Here is a 15699-nt window from a genome sequence, read left to right on the forward strand (position 1 = left end):
TGAACTAGTCAGGCAAGGTTTTTTTTGTGTTTGTGAGTTAATGGCCATAAGGATCAAGTTACTCTGTGCCAGAGAACAAATGGGTGGGCCCCCTCCCTCACTTAATTGGTAGTTGGAAGTGCCAGGGCACTTGTGTGTGAGAGAGGAAAACAGTCTGCAGGCAGAAGCTGAAGAGGGAGAGCCATGCTTGATTTCTGCTAGAAACCACGGCTGTGGCTATGGCAGAAGCAAGATCTTTTGAGGTTTTAATGCTGTGAACCCCCTCATTTTAGGCTCAGGTTGTCCATATGTGTTACTAAACCATATATCCTAAAGACACTACAGACGGTGCTGTCCCTCATTCCAAGGAAACAGAACTCTGAGTAAGCACCACTTGGAGGTTGGGGTGGAGTGCAACATCATCATCATCATCATCATCATCATCATTATTTATTGATGTGTGCACACTCAAAAACTTTACTCACAACAAGTCATATTGTGCTTAGGATACTCCATGCAGGGAACCATTACCCTATATTTTAAAATGTGTGATAACCACATTAAAATGATAACGAAATCTTTATAATTTGGCAACAGTGGTAGAGCACATTCCTTGCATGTGGAAGGTCCCAGGCAGAGCTCCTGTTTTTTCCAGATGGAACTAGAAAAGACTCTTGTCTGGAAAGTCACTGTCAGGCAGCATAGGCAAGACAGACCAATGATCAGAACTCTGTACAGTGGTACCTCGGTTTACGAACTTAATCCATTCCGGAAGTCCATTCTTAAACTGAAACCGTTCTTAAACTGAGGTGCACTTTCCCTAATGAGGCCTCCCGTCGCCAGTGCCCTTCCACCGTTCGGATTCCATTCTTAGACTGAGGTAAAGTTTGCAAACCGGAACACTATTTTCAGTTTTGCGGAGTTTGTAAACTGAATCATTCTTAAACCGGACTGTTCTTAAACCGAGGTACCACTGTATCAGTAGTTCCCCATGTTCCTCACTTCCCTGAGCAATGTGAAATCCAGGGGTGTCATCTTTACAACAGCTGTTTAAAATAATACAAGTAGAGTTTCTTGGAAACAAATGGATTCCTAAAAACAGGTTGCAGAATTGCTGGTCCTGCAGTTGGGTCAGGTTCCCAAAGGCAGCAGCTGCACAATGTCAAAATCCTTCATCGTATTGGCAGCTCTCTCCATCTGCCCCTCTCCTCTATTTGACTCTGCCCAAACTGTACCTTTCTTTTGCCATGTACAAACAAATTGTAGTTAATAGCTGCCATTAAGAAAATATCACTCCATAATTTATTGTTTGTTAGCAAGAAAGCAACTTAACAAAGCATAACCACTTGACTTACTCCTGAATCAATATGTGTCAGGGCTTTCATTGCTAATTCAGTCAAACAGGTAGCTCACTGTTTTATCATTTTAGGGAATCTTTTTGTTTGTTTCAGAAAGGCGTACATGAATGTTCAAACAAATTTTGCTTCTGCAGATCTCATTAACCACTTAGAAGCTCACATTATTACCCAGGAGAGGTTTTCAGGGAACTATCACAACAACAGTGATGAGAAGCTAGCTGAAGCCTTCATCACCTTTGCTTCATTCTCACGGGAGCTGCTTGATGCTGTTAAGAGCCTGGTATGAAACTGTTCTCCGCACTCACAGATTTGTCTGAAAAACAGAAGCATGATGACAGGGGCATGGTCAATGGTGTCAGTCTTCCCTTCCGGGCCCTAAGGAGAAGAGCAAAGGCCATGGGAGAATCTCAAAAGGCTACCTTGCCTTTACTTACTGAAATTAGGGCATGCAAATAAGTCTACAGTTTGATTCCCTCCTTTCCCATTCCTTTTTGACAAGCTAAAACAATAATACAATTATTTTTGCTTTATTTGTTCTACTTTATTTTAAACGTTTCCATCCCCACCTTTCAGTTAAAACTTGGATCTCCAAAGGGGGCTTACAATAAAAATCATAAATACAACGCACATTTCTAAAGCACAAAATGCTCCAGGACCTCCAGGACATCCACTGTGAGAAATGGTCCACTGGGTTGATCCAGCAGATTCCAGCATGTGCCTGGACTAGGTGGCATTATAAGCCACATATTACTGGTGTTTTGCTATATCAAATAGACAAGACTATTTGGTGTTAATGCCTCTCATACAATAGGCCTTCTGGTTTTCCTTTACTGAAATTGGTTTGGCATCTCTGAGAAAAGACATTGCCTCTGAAGAGATCTGTAAAGTTTTGGACTGGACTACAGAGATGCTTTAAGAGTTTGGGGTAATACTCAAAAGATTGAGATTGCCTGCTTGTTGCACTTGTTTTTGCATTCCCATAGTGCCAGTTGGATCTCTATGTTTTTATTTAGGTTGTTACAAGCAAACAAAGCCCTAAATCTGCAGTATTGTATTCTCTAAATGAAAATGATGCCTGAGATTATCATCTATTGTTGGAGAGCACTCAATAATACGAAGAAGCTGTTAGTGCTAGCTACATGTTGAACTCTCTCTTTTTATAGTTGCTGAGCCTATATCACAACATTCACTTTTCCCTGGACTCACTGATCAAGGGAGACTTTAAAGGGGTGAGTAAATAGATGCTGAAAAATGTGTTTCTGTCCTGTTATTACTGTGAGGTTGCTTAGATTTTTGTTCATTCATTTTTACATTTGCATTCTGTCTTTCCTCCAAGAACTTCAAGGAGGCACAAATGGCTCTCTTTCCATTTTTTTAATCCTGTGGGATCAAGTATTGAGATGCACTATAAAAAGCATGAAAATAGCAGGCAGGGAAAATACAGTAAAGGTTTGATTCTCTTCACCCCATATAGGGCAGCATAACAGTTTAGCAATCTGTATGAAATATGAGGTGCATTGAAAGTACTGAAATAGGGAAGAAGAAATAAAACAACAACTAGATTTATTAAGTCTTAGTTTCTTTGTCTCTTGATAGGACTTTAAAAAGCCTTTTGAGAAAGCCTATAAAGACTATGAGAACAAACTGTAAGTTGGCCTTTCCCCCTTAACCCAGTGATTGCTTCTGTACCTGGAATTGTTTCTAGCAAAATACACCTACACACAGCCATTAATAAATACTGTCTCTTTCTAAATTTCAGTGCAAAGATAGAGAAGGAAAAACGAGAGCTGGCAAAACAGTATGGGATGGTACGGACAGAGGTTGCAGGAGGGGAGATTGCTGAGGAGATGGAAAAGGAACGAAGGATGTTCCAGTTACACATGTGTGAGGTGAGTGGGGCAGTTGAAAAAGTGCTTCTTCCTTTTGTTTCCTGTGGGGATCAGTCTGCTTGACAACACGTGATATTTCCCTTTATGAGACAGATACTCATATCAGATTATTTAAATTGTTATGTAAATAATAATAGTTGCAAACTATTACTTCATCTAGGAAAAAAGAAGCATCTCTGAACTCCATAAGCAGGGCACTTGCAGGCCAAGTAGATGCAAGAATTTTTTTAAGAAGGCATTCTCCTCTGCTAAAGATTTTACATTCATTGTTGATGGAATGAAACAATGGTTCCTACATGATATTGTGCCCAACCTAGAAAAAAAAATATTACAGTACAAACAGAAGTTGAGTCCAGATGTAGGACATTTCTCTACAATAAATGTGTGCTTGCTTCTATAATAATAATAATTTATTATTTATACCCCGTCCATCTGGGTGGGCTTCCCCAGCCACACTGGGCAGCTTCCAACAAAATATTAAAATACAGTAATGCATCAAACATTAAAAGCTTCCCTAAACAGGGCTGCCTTCAGATGTCTTCTAAAAGTCTGGTAGTTGTTGTTCTCTTTGACATCTAGGGGGAGGGCGTTCCACAGAGCAGGTGCCACTACCGAGAAGGCCTTCTGCCTGGTTCCCTGTAACTTGGCTTCTCGCAGTGAGGGGACCACCAGAAGGCCCTCAGCACTGGACCTCTATTTTGTTTCTGTGCAGTTTTCAGGATTGTGGCTCAGTTGCCAGGTTATCAGATTTCTCCAGCATTTGAAGTCTTAATGCTTTGTGTTTTGTACCTGGGGAAATGCAATGCTTCCCCCAGAGAGTGTATTCCCTTTGGTAAAATGCAATGTGGTTATATAGGTGCTGCTCTGGCACTCGTCACGGTCCTCTGTGCACCAGTAGTGGTTTAGTTATGATGGCCACATGACCCAGAAAGCTGTCTGTGGACAAACGCTGGCTCCCTTGGCCTGAAAAGTGAGATGAGCGCCACACCCCATAGTTGCATTTGACTGGACTTAACTGTCCAGGGTCCTTTACTTTTAAAGGGATATCTTAACAACATATCCACCAGCATCAACTGAATGTGTTTGCTATTCATTGTTAGGGGGAAAATACTCCTTCTACACTAGTAACTGTGGAAGTAAGAATGAGTTTTCAAGGGTAAATTAAAAGACAATGTAAACACTGTATAATATCTGCCTTTTTTAGAATTTGAAGGAGGGGAAACGGAACTGATTTAAGTTATCTAAATACAAAAAGTTTGATCCAGATTTGTCTTTCCATAAACAGAAGGGCTCCTTTCATTCATGGAAGGGACTGAGATCCAGTGGAAGATCCAACTGGGGAAAGGACAGGGGGAGGCAATTTTTCCTGATTGTTGCCCTCTTACTTTGTACCACCTTCCATTTTGTTCTGTGAGTCTCCTGGTCCTTAAGAGCAGCTTTCTGGATGGCACAGGGGCTGCAGAGGGAAGAGGGAATAAGCGGGAAATTACCTATGTGGCCACTTTCCAGCAGCAGGAACTTCCTTTGAGTTCTGCTTACAAGAAATCTAGATATTAGCCAGTTTATTGTGCTGTCTTTGAAGAACAATTAGTGTATTATATAGGTCATGTAGCAAATTAATTATGCTAATGATGCAAGGCACAATTTACAAAAGAAATCTTATGTCATATAAATTGGGGGAAGTATTTTTAAACAAAGCAAATCACTGCAGAACATTGTTTTCTATTTGAGCAGAGGAGGCATAAGTAAACAAAACAAAATAAGTAAACTCAGCAGGTCCATGTTCACTTTCCCTCCAGTACCTAATTAAAGTGAATGAGATTAACACCAAGAAAGGAGTTGACTTGCTGCAGAACAACATCAATCACTGCAACTCCCAGTTCAAGTAAGTGCATTCAGTTTCCTATATTCTCATTCCTCACAACGTTGCAATAAATTCTTGAGCATCTCAACAGTATTACATCATGAGCTTCTGTAGGAGAGCCTTATGATATTCATTTATTTTTCATTTATAGTGTGTGTGAGATCTCTCTCTCCACACACCTGTTTTTATTCTGAACAGTCTTCTTTCCCCATAGCAGAGCTTCCCCACATTACATCTTTACAACCCTTAAGCCTTGCCCTTAAGTATATGTCTGCATTAAGTAACTTGTGTGATTGTGCCTGTGTGTTCAAGATGTGCGATACTGCGCTGCCCTGCTTGCTTATGAAATGTGGCCCCTTACAGTTTTCCACTGCAGCCCCCAGACTCAAAAAAGATCCCATCCCAGCCTTAAGGGAGTTCCAGAACATTCCAATCTGGATTAAGCCCTGGATTATGCAGCCATGTTTGGAATACCTCCAAGGGACATTGTAGAGCTGATAAAGGCTCAGAAAAGGGCAAGCAAAATGATCGAGGGGGTGGAGTGGCTCCCCTATGAGGAAAGGTTGCATTTAGGATTTTATATTTTTGATAAAAAGTGAGTATGAAGTGACGTGGTGGAAGTTTATATAATTGTGCATGGAATGGATAAAGTAGATAAAGTTTTTCTCTCTCATACCACTAAAACTTGTGGTTGTCCAACCAAGTTGAATGTTGGAAGATTCAGGACAGATTAGAGAATGCCCTTTTTTGCACAGTGCATAGTTAAACTATGGAACTCATTCGCACATGAGGCAGTGATGGCTACCAACTCAGAATGTGTTAAAAGAGGATTAGACAAATTCATGGAGGATAAAGGGTATCAGTGGCTACTAGCTATGATGGCTGTGCTTTGCCTCTGGGGTGGGAACTGGGAATATCCTTTTTCTACTTTTGTTCCACAATGTTTTTCTGACAGTTTTTTCCAGGCATGTTTAAAGGCAACAGAGAAGCACAAACAGTTTATAGAGAATCTTACTCCTGAGCTTCAGAATGTGAGTATGCTTTATCAGTTTCAGAGGGTTATGTTCAACTAACATTTGCTGAGAGCAGACTTTGCTGAAATTAATGGTCGTGACTAACTTAGGTTCATTGATTTCAGTGTGTCTAGTCTAAGTAAACATTAGTTGAATACAGCAGCACTAGAGAATATGTCAGGGCTCCTCCAGAAGATCTGTTGATTCACCATTCATCCATAGGTAGTGGAGCATTTGTTCTGTGTTTTTTTTTTTTTTTAGAGGGTAGTTAAAAGGCAATGAACATCCATCCTGATTTGCTTGTTGAGTGTTTAGATGTCTTCCTGTTAATCAGTCATTCATCCCATACTTTTCTATGCATTTCCACGTCACTTTCAAAACTACAAAAACTCTGTTGGCTTTTAAGCTGATTTCTTGTGCTGGGGTGACAGAGCACTTCAATCCACTTTAATTGTGCAAACCTTTAGTTCCAATATGCCCCTGAGTTGTTTGGGCAAACTGCTGATGGTCTGGAGGCACCCTGAGATTTTGAATGGCCATTATTTTTGTATCATTCTCAGAGCAATTTTCACTGTAACATGATGCTTTTTATTCTAAGGTACTAAGGCTGCAATTCTATGCATGCTTACTGGGATAAAGTCACAGTAGGCCCTTACTGTAGAGCTGCAATTCTATACACACTTTCCTTGAAGTAAGTCACATTGAACTCAGTGGAGCTTACTTCTGAGTAGACAGGTAAATGATTGCGCTGTAAAAGATTTATATCCTGCCTTTCTTTCATTAAAAAGGATCTAAGCTGGCTAACAGAATTAAATGAAAGCAACCAAAAACTCAAAAGCTATCTAAAAATCAGAACATAATCAAATCATAAAAGCTACAGCAGGAGAATAGGCAAATTTTATGTATTTCCCCCTTCACAATAATATTGTCACCATGTCTACTGCTTTTAAGGCATAGTATAATATCATTGAACTAAAACCAATAAAACAGCAATATTATAAACACATAAAAGGAAATAAAACAGAAAATGAGAGTATTCAAACATGTAAAACAGGTTCCAATGTTATGAGCCAGGAAGAGGCAAAAAGGTACGGTAAGTCTTGACAAGACTTCTGAAACAATTGATGGTTGCTGCTCCATGTATGACAGAAGAAGAGGCATTATACAGTGCAGGAGGAGGAGGAGCAGAAAATACCCATTGTCAGGTCACTGACCTGTGATATTCTATTCAGGTGCAGAGGACACAACTATTATTAATACAAAATGCATATCCTGTTTTTTCACCTGCCCTGGTACGTGTCAGCCATGTGGATCCATAGAAGAGCACTGTAATAGTGTGACAGAACTGGATGTGGCCCAAAAGTGCAGGCATATGAACATCTAAGCTGGGACTTGTGCAAGTGGTGATCAACCTTAGTTACTTTTAGTCTTTGTTTAAATAATATGAAATAGTGGGAGCTTGGTCATTCCTATAGAGTCTATAGACCAAGTGTGGGAAGCCTATGGCCCTCCAAGTGATACTGGTGTTAGACAGTAGCTCCCATTGGGAGTGAGCATTAACCAAGCTGGCTGGGAACTGTTTTGGGAATTGGAGGGCCACAGCCTCCCCATCTCTGCAGTAAACATAGCAGAGTTACTCAGTGCAGAATGTAAAAAGAGGAAGGAAATGCCTACTGAAGGGATTTAGCAGCAGCAGATGGAAGAACTCCCTTGCTTGATGGAATGTTTGTTGCGCTGCCCTTTCAGATGAAGGCCAAGCAGGATGAGGAGAAGAAGCAGTTGTGCTCTCTTCGCGATCAGCTGAAAGCAGCGCTGCAGCTGGAGCCCAAAGAGGTAAAACTGGTGAGGGAGCACCTCCTTTTGCCTAGGAATAGGGATGGATGAATTAGCTAATTTGGTTTCCCTTAGTTCCACATTGTTTCAATCTTAAGTTCAGTTGCCTCATCAGTGTGATTTAAAAAAAAAAGTTCTCAAAAATCTTCATGCAATTTTGTGCACATTTCTCCTAATATACATATTTTGTATGCATCGTGGCCATTGATATGGATTTGGGCAAGTCATTTCCCCCAATATGTATTTTTCCATGTTACTTTCACTAATAAGCTCATTTTGTCTGCACGCTTTCCCTTAATATGTGCAATTCTGTGTATCTTGTTAGGTTTGAGATCTGTATTGCAAAATTTGGACAGATTTTGAGAGATAGCTGTGTTTCAGTTTCCATCTTGGTTCAGAATGTGCAAATTGAGTGGGTTTACATTAAAATTCTAGTGTGCTGGAGTCAGAAAATAAGGAACTCTATTTCACAAATGTTTTTGGTGAATGTGAACAGAGGTTTGGAATAATTGTAAGGGCATGAAGTTTGGATTTTTGAACCCTGGGCCAATATTAGATTTGTACTTGAGAAAAACTACAAAGTGCTGCAAACCTGTTCTGTTTCCCAACAGAATTCTGTTAGCAAGCCATTGAGATACAGCATGCACCAGTTACAGGGAAATAAGCAGTATGGCACAGAGAGATCTGGGAGTCTCTTTAAGAAAAGTGATGGGTAAGTGAAACCACTTCAGATCTGGCAACTGCAAATATATTTTATGAGCTCAGTTTACAACAACAAAATCATAAGAAGAGCCTGCTGAATCAGGCTAATGGTTCATGTAAGTCCAGTTCTCACAGTGGCCAACCAGATACTTATTGGAAGCCTGCAAGCAGAACCTGAACTCAGCAGCATTCTCCACACTCATAGGTCTGGTTCACACATTGCATTAAACCATAGTTTAAAACAACCAATGGGTTAACGTGGATGCACAGTGTGTTGGCACATGCTGCTGAAAAGTTCTGTCTACTCCTCTTGCACCCATGCTGTTACCATTCTGCCAGGAAAGAAGCCAGAGTTTGGCTTGTTGTGATATTTAAACCATGCTTTTTCTCCTCTAAACAAACCATGAGTAGCAAGCCAAAAGCAAGCCTTAGTTTCACTGCTCATGGTTTGTTTGGAGAGAAGCAAACCACAAACCTGGATTTGGGCAGCATGACAAAACAGACTCTGGCTTGCTTCCCAGCAGTGGTAGTGAAAGAGTAGAGAAGTGTCTACCCTTTCAGCAGCATGCACCAGCACACCATGTGCTCACATTAAACCATTGTTTGTTTGTTTTAACTATGATTTAATGTGACATGTGAACCAAATCATTTCTGTAAGCTTGCCTTGGAAAGATTTTATACGGCACGGCAGACTATAAACAAAACAAAGAAACAAGCGACTACCAAAAAGGCGAAACTTCAATGGATGAAATTTCTCATCATGCATTTCCATGTTGAGAAGAGGGACATGCGGTGCTGAATTCCTGCTTGTTATGCTGCTGGTGAAAGGTCCATGCCTTACCCTCACAAAAATTGGCAGACTGAGTTGTGTCATGTTTGTATGTAACCCGATGTCATTTTAGAAATATCCTATGTGGTTGTACCAAGGGCTAAGTAAGAGATGTGATGTTGCCACTAAGATGCTTGTTCAAGTGAGTCCTCTGGAGAGACTTTTGTGAGTGTAAGAGGGGAAAACAACAGTAGACACTCCTCCCATGAACTTCTGTAAATTAATTTAGGATGACAGCCATCGTGTTTATTTCCACCATGCCCTTTGATGCACTTACCCTAGTGAAGTGGTTGGAATTAGTATTTGACGGGTTGGGTCTCCCACCTGAGACTTTCTGTTTAATGTAATGTTACCTTTAACTTTCAGCTTAAGAAAGGTCTGGCAGAAGAGAAAATGCACAGTCAGGTATGGCTACCTGACCATCTCACACAGCACGGTAGGCATTATGCTTCGTCTTAGAACCTGTTCAGTGTAGATGGATTAGAGAATAAGCTTCTTCAGAAACCAGTTACGTACAATAACTTTATTAGGGTACTTCCAAAGCTCACCTTCCCTACAAAAGTGAAACAGGAAGTATCCCTTTAAAAGAAGTACTTGTTATCCCAGGGGTCAGGAGTGAGTTTTTCCTGGTTCTGGACAATGTTTGCTGTTGCTCTTCATACCCCAGTGTTTGGTCTAGTGGTGATTAGAATGATGAGTGTGTAGTGGAGATCCACCTGATTTCTGTTTCGTATGTGCATAATCCATATTGTATGCAGGTTGTGTAGCTGGACAGTGTTGAAACTGACTTACAATATTCTTTTCTTTTTCATCACCTAGCTAAATCGCACTCCAGTCAAGCTGAATTTGCTCACTTGCCAAGTGAAGCCAAACGTGGATGACAGGAAGTGCTTTGATCTTATTTCACGTAAGTCCTCATTTTCTGAGGAAGCATTTCAAAGAGCACCCTTTTTCTATAGTGCTTCATAGGAAAGGTACAGGTGAAGAGGGGTTTTTTTGTAGGAGTCCGGGAAGGGAATGCATCTTAAACCTTACCTTATCCTTGAATTTCATTCCTTTCTCACTGGGTGACCTTGGCTAGCCATTGGCCTCATTTACACATAATGTAAGCCTAATCAGGTGTTATGTACTGAGTTGAATAGGATCCAAACTGCAGCAGTCTGATTGGTCCTAGAACAATAGGATCCAAATTGCAGCAGTCTGAATGGTCCTAGAACAATAGGATTCAGAATGCAGCAGTCTGATTGGTCCTAGAACAGTGCAGCAGTATGATTGGTTGGCAGGAACCACCCAGTCATGCTCCAGATATAAGTGAATCCACAACCTGATTGGCTTACAGTAGAATTCCAGAATTAGCCAATCATGTGCAGCCCATTGTGTAAATAATGTATATAAAGCAGATACTTTGAGGGGACTTTCATTCATTCCTCCTCACCACTATGAGCTGAATAAAGAGCATGAAATCACTTTGCGACTCTGAGTATATTTCATCATGGTTTAGTGAGAATAAGCAAACATGCAGGTCCCCAGAGCATTTTGCTCCTCCCCAGCTGTGCTGCAGTTGTGCAACCTAGGGCCAAGCCATGGCTCATGTTTCATCACCTCCTAATTAACCATGAGTGGTAAATCAAAAACAAACCTTGGTTTACAGCCCATGGTTTGTTGGGAGATTCCATGGGATCATTTTGTGTTCTGATAATATTTCTAAAACAAATTTTCTTTCTCTCTCTCTCTCTCTCTCTCTCTCTCTCTCTCTCTCTCTGTGTGTGTGTGTGTGTGTGTTTATTTCAGATAACCGAACATACCACTTTCTAGCAGAGGACGAACAGGAATGTACCATGTAAGTATTGGGGAGGAGGGATGGAGCCCTTAAGACCTGTGTGGATTGAAAAAGTGCAACAGGTGACACTTCTCCCATGTTTATTGTTTTCTCATGTTAGGGGAAAGCCCCAACCATTTACTTTTGATCTATTAACAGGGCTTTGAGCAGAACTACACATTATGCATGGTTCTGTTATTCTTCCTGTAGACTTTTAAAAAAACAAAACAAAATATACTGAGACTGAATTTGAAGGGGGAGGCTGACCTCCATCACATTAAACCTACAGAACTCACAAGGATATATGTGTGCCTGCATCCCCCAGCTGCAGGAATGGGGCCCCTGTGGCCCTCCAGATGTTGTTGGACACCAACGTCCATTAGCCCCATCCAGCACAGTCAGTGGTCAGGAATGATGGGAACTGCAGTCTCCTGCTATAGTGGCCCAGGTGCAGGTGGGACCTCTGCTTATGGGTCCAGCATCTTCCATCTTAGCAAAGTGTCCTAACAACATCATAGTGTGGTTTGAAGTGCCATCTTCAAGCTCATCTGTTGCCTTGCATCCCTTTGCTTAAGGAAGTGGCATGCATGGGGAAGGTATTTACTTTGGATTCCTTACAGATTGTGGCTTCGATTTACTTCCACTTGCAGCCATGCATGCAGTCCACAGTACAGAGGCCTAGGCCGACTGAAAGGGTGAGGAAGTTCAGTTTATCTGACAGCAGTTTCCTTCTGCCTTGCAGATGGGTCTCTGTCCTCAGCAATAGTAAAGAAGAGGCTCTCAACGTGGCATTCAAACAAGCACAAGGCAGGGAAGAGTGCAGCATGGACGACCTGACTGGAGCTATCATCAAGGAGATAAAGCGCATGCCAGGAAACAGCATGTGCTGTGACTGCTCAGCATCAGGTGCAAAAGGAGACAGCTGAACTACTTCCCATTTTGACCCTGGATGGCTGGGGCAGGTTCTACAAAGGGGGATGCATTGGGATACCCAATCTCAGTGATCACAAGCAGAAGGAGGACTTATGCTATGACCAGATCATGTCATTATTGAGGACTGTCATTGTCTGAGGACTATCCCTGCCTCAGGGTCTAGTCAATGCCAGGTCAATGATTCATAAGACCACTGCCATCCATGACATGATCGTGGATGAAGGAATTGTCCTGGCAAGAGACTTTGTTGGACATGGCAGATGGGTCTCTTTTGCCGCTGCTTGTCCGCCAGGTTTCACTTTCGCACAGCAACCCAGGGCATGTGGGCGGGGGATGGGGAGGTTGCAGTGATTTTTAGGAAGTCATTAGTTTTCACTAAGCATCCTATTATTTCATTTCATTTTTATGTGTTTGAAGCTTTGAAGATAATTGTTCTATAATGAACTGAGCAAATGTTCACCCCTTCCACTGACATTTTTGAGGGCCCTCAGAGGTGTTGAGAACATTCCATGAGGTGAAAGTGTGAAGATTTCTTACCATACTGTCCATCACCTTCAGCAAGGTGACAATACCTGTTTTGTTCTTGCTTACTCCGCACAGACCCAGCTTGGCTCTCCATTAATTTGGGAATCCTGATTTGCATTGAATGCTCTGGCATTCACCGAGAGATGGGTGTCCATCATTCCCGTATTCAGTCAGTAGCCTTGGACAAACTGGCAACCTCAGAGCTTCTGGTAAGGGTGTTCTGACTGTGTTCTGCACTACTACAACCACCTTCCATTCAAAGTTCATGATGGCATTTCCCCTTCCAAGTACAACTGATTCACCTCTTTAATAAGCTCTGTTTTGGTTCCAACATTCCTTCGGTGATTATGCTGTTTTCCTCTCTACCCCAATTATTTTGCAGTCTGCCACATTCTGTGATGTTACCATGGTTTCACCTTGCCTGCTAACCCAGACCATACATTTAAAGCACATAGCTTCCCCTCAGAGAATCTTGGGAACTGTAGTTTGCCGCTCACAAAGCTACAATTCCCAGCAGCCTTGACAAACTTCATTTTTCAGGATTCTATGGGGGGCATCATGGGGTTTAAATGTACTTTAAATGCATAGTGTGTACACACACACACACACACACACACACACACACACACAGTGTCTGTGTCTGTTGTTACTTTCCTCCTTACTCCTTCCTTTACATTTAAGCTAAGCAGGGCATAAATAACACAGAGGTACTATTCAAATGTTGCCATAGTTCAACATTTCTCCTAATCTAACCTGATTTTCTCTGTCATAAGACCCATCCAGGATGCAGCTTGTGGGTAGGCACATGCTTGGCATTGACGTAGCTATATTTTTATTTCCTGTTGTGTGTTAAATTACATCTTATTTGTTTTGCAGTTGGCAAAGAATATTGGAAACACACAGTTTAATGACATTGTTGAAGCCAATCTTCCCAGCGCATCTCTAAAGCCTTCTACTGATAGTGCAATGTAAATAATCTTAATTCTGTTTTTTCCCCCTGTTTTTTTTCTGGTGAGTGGGAAAGAGTGTTGGGGAGTGGGCAGTGGGAGAAGCACAAACATGTCGGACATTACACCGCAAGCCAAATGTCAAAACAAAACAAATTTTGGTGACACCCATTGATTTATTGTCTATAATTGATTGTGGCAAGAACTTTCAAAGAGGGTTTATTACATCCAGTGCATTAAGTGAGAGATGGCAACTATGGAATCTATTAAAATAGATATTTTATACTTTGTTGGTATACTTTGGTCAGACCCAATCACTCATCAAGTCCATAATCCAGTTGAGAAATGTAAAAGCAGGGAACGAAGGCAAAAGTCCTACCTCTCTGTTTGCAGGGTCCTACTGTCAATGTTATTAGAGTGCATTCTTAGATATGTAGGAGAAGATAGCAGATAGACAATAAGGCAGCATGGTGTCACTATAGGTAAATTTTGCCTGACTAATTTATAGGAATATCTTACAAATGATGTGGGTTAAATTAGTAGAGAGTGAATGTGTAATAAGGATATGAGGTTAACACTTGAGGACTTGGGCTTTAGAGATTGTCTGGACACAGACTTTCCTGCACTGCTGTTTTGATGTAGAGAGCCAGGTATATAGGAAGATCCCTGGTAAAATCCTGGTAGTTTTTTAGCCTACCCTGCCCCCAACCCCTGTTAAACATAGGAACCCTGTTGTGTAGTTGTAGTAGTAGTAAATGCTTTTTTCTGGGGGGTACTCAAGGGTACGTAGGTTTTCGCAGGGCAGAAAGAAAGAGTGCTCAGACACAGAGTTTTAAAGTGTGGACCATGATGAGAAAGCACAGAGGACAGTTAAGTATAGATAAGCCCTAAGACAAGACTATTAAAACAGCACAATTAAAAGAGCTGAAACAGCAATTAAAACAATTAAAGCAGGAGGTTTAAAGCAGAAGATCAAACAAATGCTTGTCTAAACAGGTGTGACTTCAAAAACCGGCAGCATGCCAATACTGATGGGCCTCTCTTGTATTTCAGCAAGGTCAGCGTTCTCAATGACACTAGTGAAAAACCTGTCTCTGTGTTACCGCAAGCCAATAATAATTAGGCTAAGGAAAAAGAAGCCAGGTTTCATATGTTGATCTTAATTCCCTTATCGGAGAACACTTTAAAACAATGATTTATTTTCTGCTTCTGAATGGGCAAGGTGTGAGATGTTTTACATAAAATATAAAGCATATCCTAAACTGGTCCTTACCAGCTTTGTCAAGTGATAAGAGCACCTTGACTTTGGAGTACTAGAACAGGGTTGAAGATTTCTAAGATAAGAAAGCCATAGCCATCGGTCTGTATGACCTTCTGATCCTCTAGCTCTATGGATCTGCAGGTGTGACATTTGGCACTCCACAGAGAAAAATTCTGAAAATGTCTTTCTTCTTCCCACCCGAAGCTGTGATTAGAGGCAAAAAGCAATGTGATGGGGAGCCAGAACAGGGAGTGGGAAAGAAAAGAATAGGTTGCCTCTAGACTGTCAATGTTTCGGAGGAGGAATTCTAGCACATTTCAGGAATATAGGTTTGCACAGTTAAAGTGGATCGTAGCAGTCTGTCACAATGACTCCATTTATTTATTTTTTGTTTGTTCAAGAAAACATATTTTTTGCAGTTAGGAAAGTGACAGGGAAATGAACTAAGATGTGTGGGATGAACAAATTATAAACAGGAAGATCTATAACTGCCGTGTCAGCAAATCAGGACAAATTCAACATGAATGCATTGTTGTATAACCACCCTGCAAACAAATCAGAACAAATGCTCAATAGAGGTCAGGCATAGCCTAAATACCGTGTAGGTTTTGTGTAAGCAAATCATGATGAATGCTCAGTAAATAGGTCATCTGGTGAAGCCCATAGTCTCTACCCATAGACTGAAGCTCTGAACTTTTGCTGCTTGTTGACTTAGAGGCTATTCTTGACATCGGCTTTTCTGCTGGC

General features: G+C 41.2%; 1 protein-coding gene across 6 annotated transcripts in view; it reads left to right on the plus strand.

Annotated features, from left to right (window-relative positions):
* Positions 1–15699, plus strand: part of LOC308480431 (arf-GAP with SH3 domain, ANK repeat and PH domain-containing protein 1-like) — a 34404-nt gene that overhangs the window by 4152 nt on the left and 14553 nt on the right. For 4 of the 6 annotated variants that reach the window (XM_081011885.1, XM_081011886.1, XM_081011887.1 and 1 more), the window contains 14 exons: positions 1472–1617; positions 2501–2566; positions 2934–2983; positions 3097–3226; positions 5026–5111; positions 6046–6121; positions 7850–7945; positions 8548–8648; positions 9834–9903; positions 10287–10374; positions 11259–11307; positions 12029–12192; positions 12820–12953; positions 13621–13712. In XM_081011885.1, coding sequence (XP_080868011.1) covers positions 1472–1617; positions 2501–2566; positions 2934–2983; positions 3097–3226; positions 5026–5111; positions 6046–6121; positions 7850–7945; positions 8548–8648; positions 9834–9903; positions 10287–10374; positions 11259–11307; positions 12029–12192; positions 12820–12953; positions 13621–13712 — 1348 coding nt within the window. The remainder of the gene's footprint in view (positions 1–1471; positions 1618–2500; positions 2567–2933; positions 2984–3096; positions 3227–5025; positions 5112–6045; positions 6122–7849; positions 7946–8547; positions 8649–9833; positions 9904–10286; positions 10375–11258; positions 11308–12028; positions 12193–12819; positions 12954–13620; positions 13713–15699) is intronic. The other 2 variants (XM_081011889.1, XM_081011890.1) reach the window with 1 other exon arrangement.

Source organism: Podarcis pityusensis (genome assembly GCF_964106645.2).
Source record: "Podarcis pityusensis genome assembly, chromosome: 6".
In the NCBI taxonomy this organism is placed as follows: Eukaryota; Metazoa; Chordata; class Lepidosauria; order Squamata; family Lacertidae; genus Podarcis; species Podarcis pityusensis.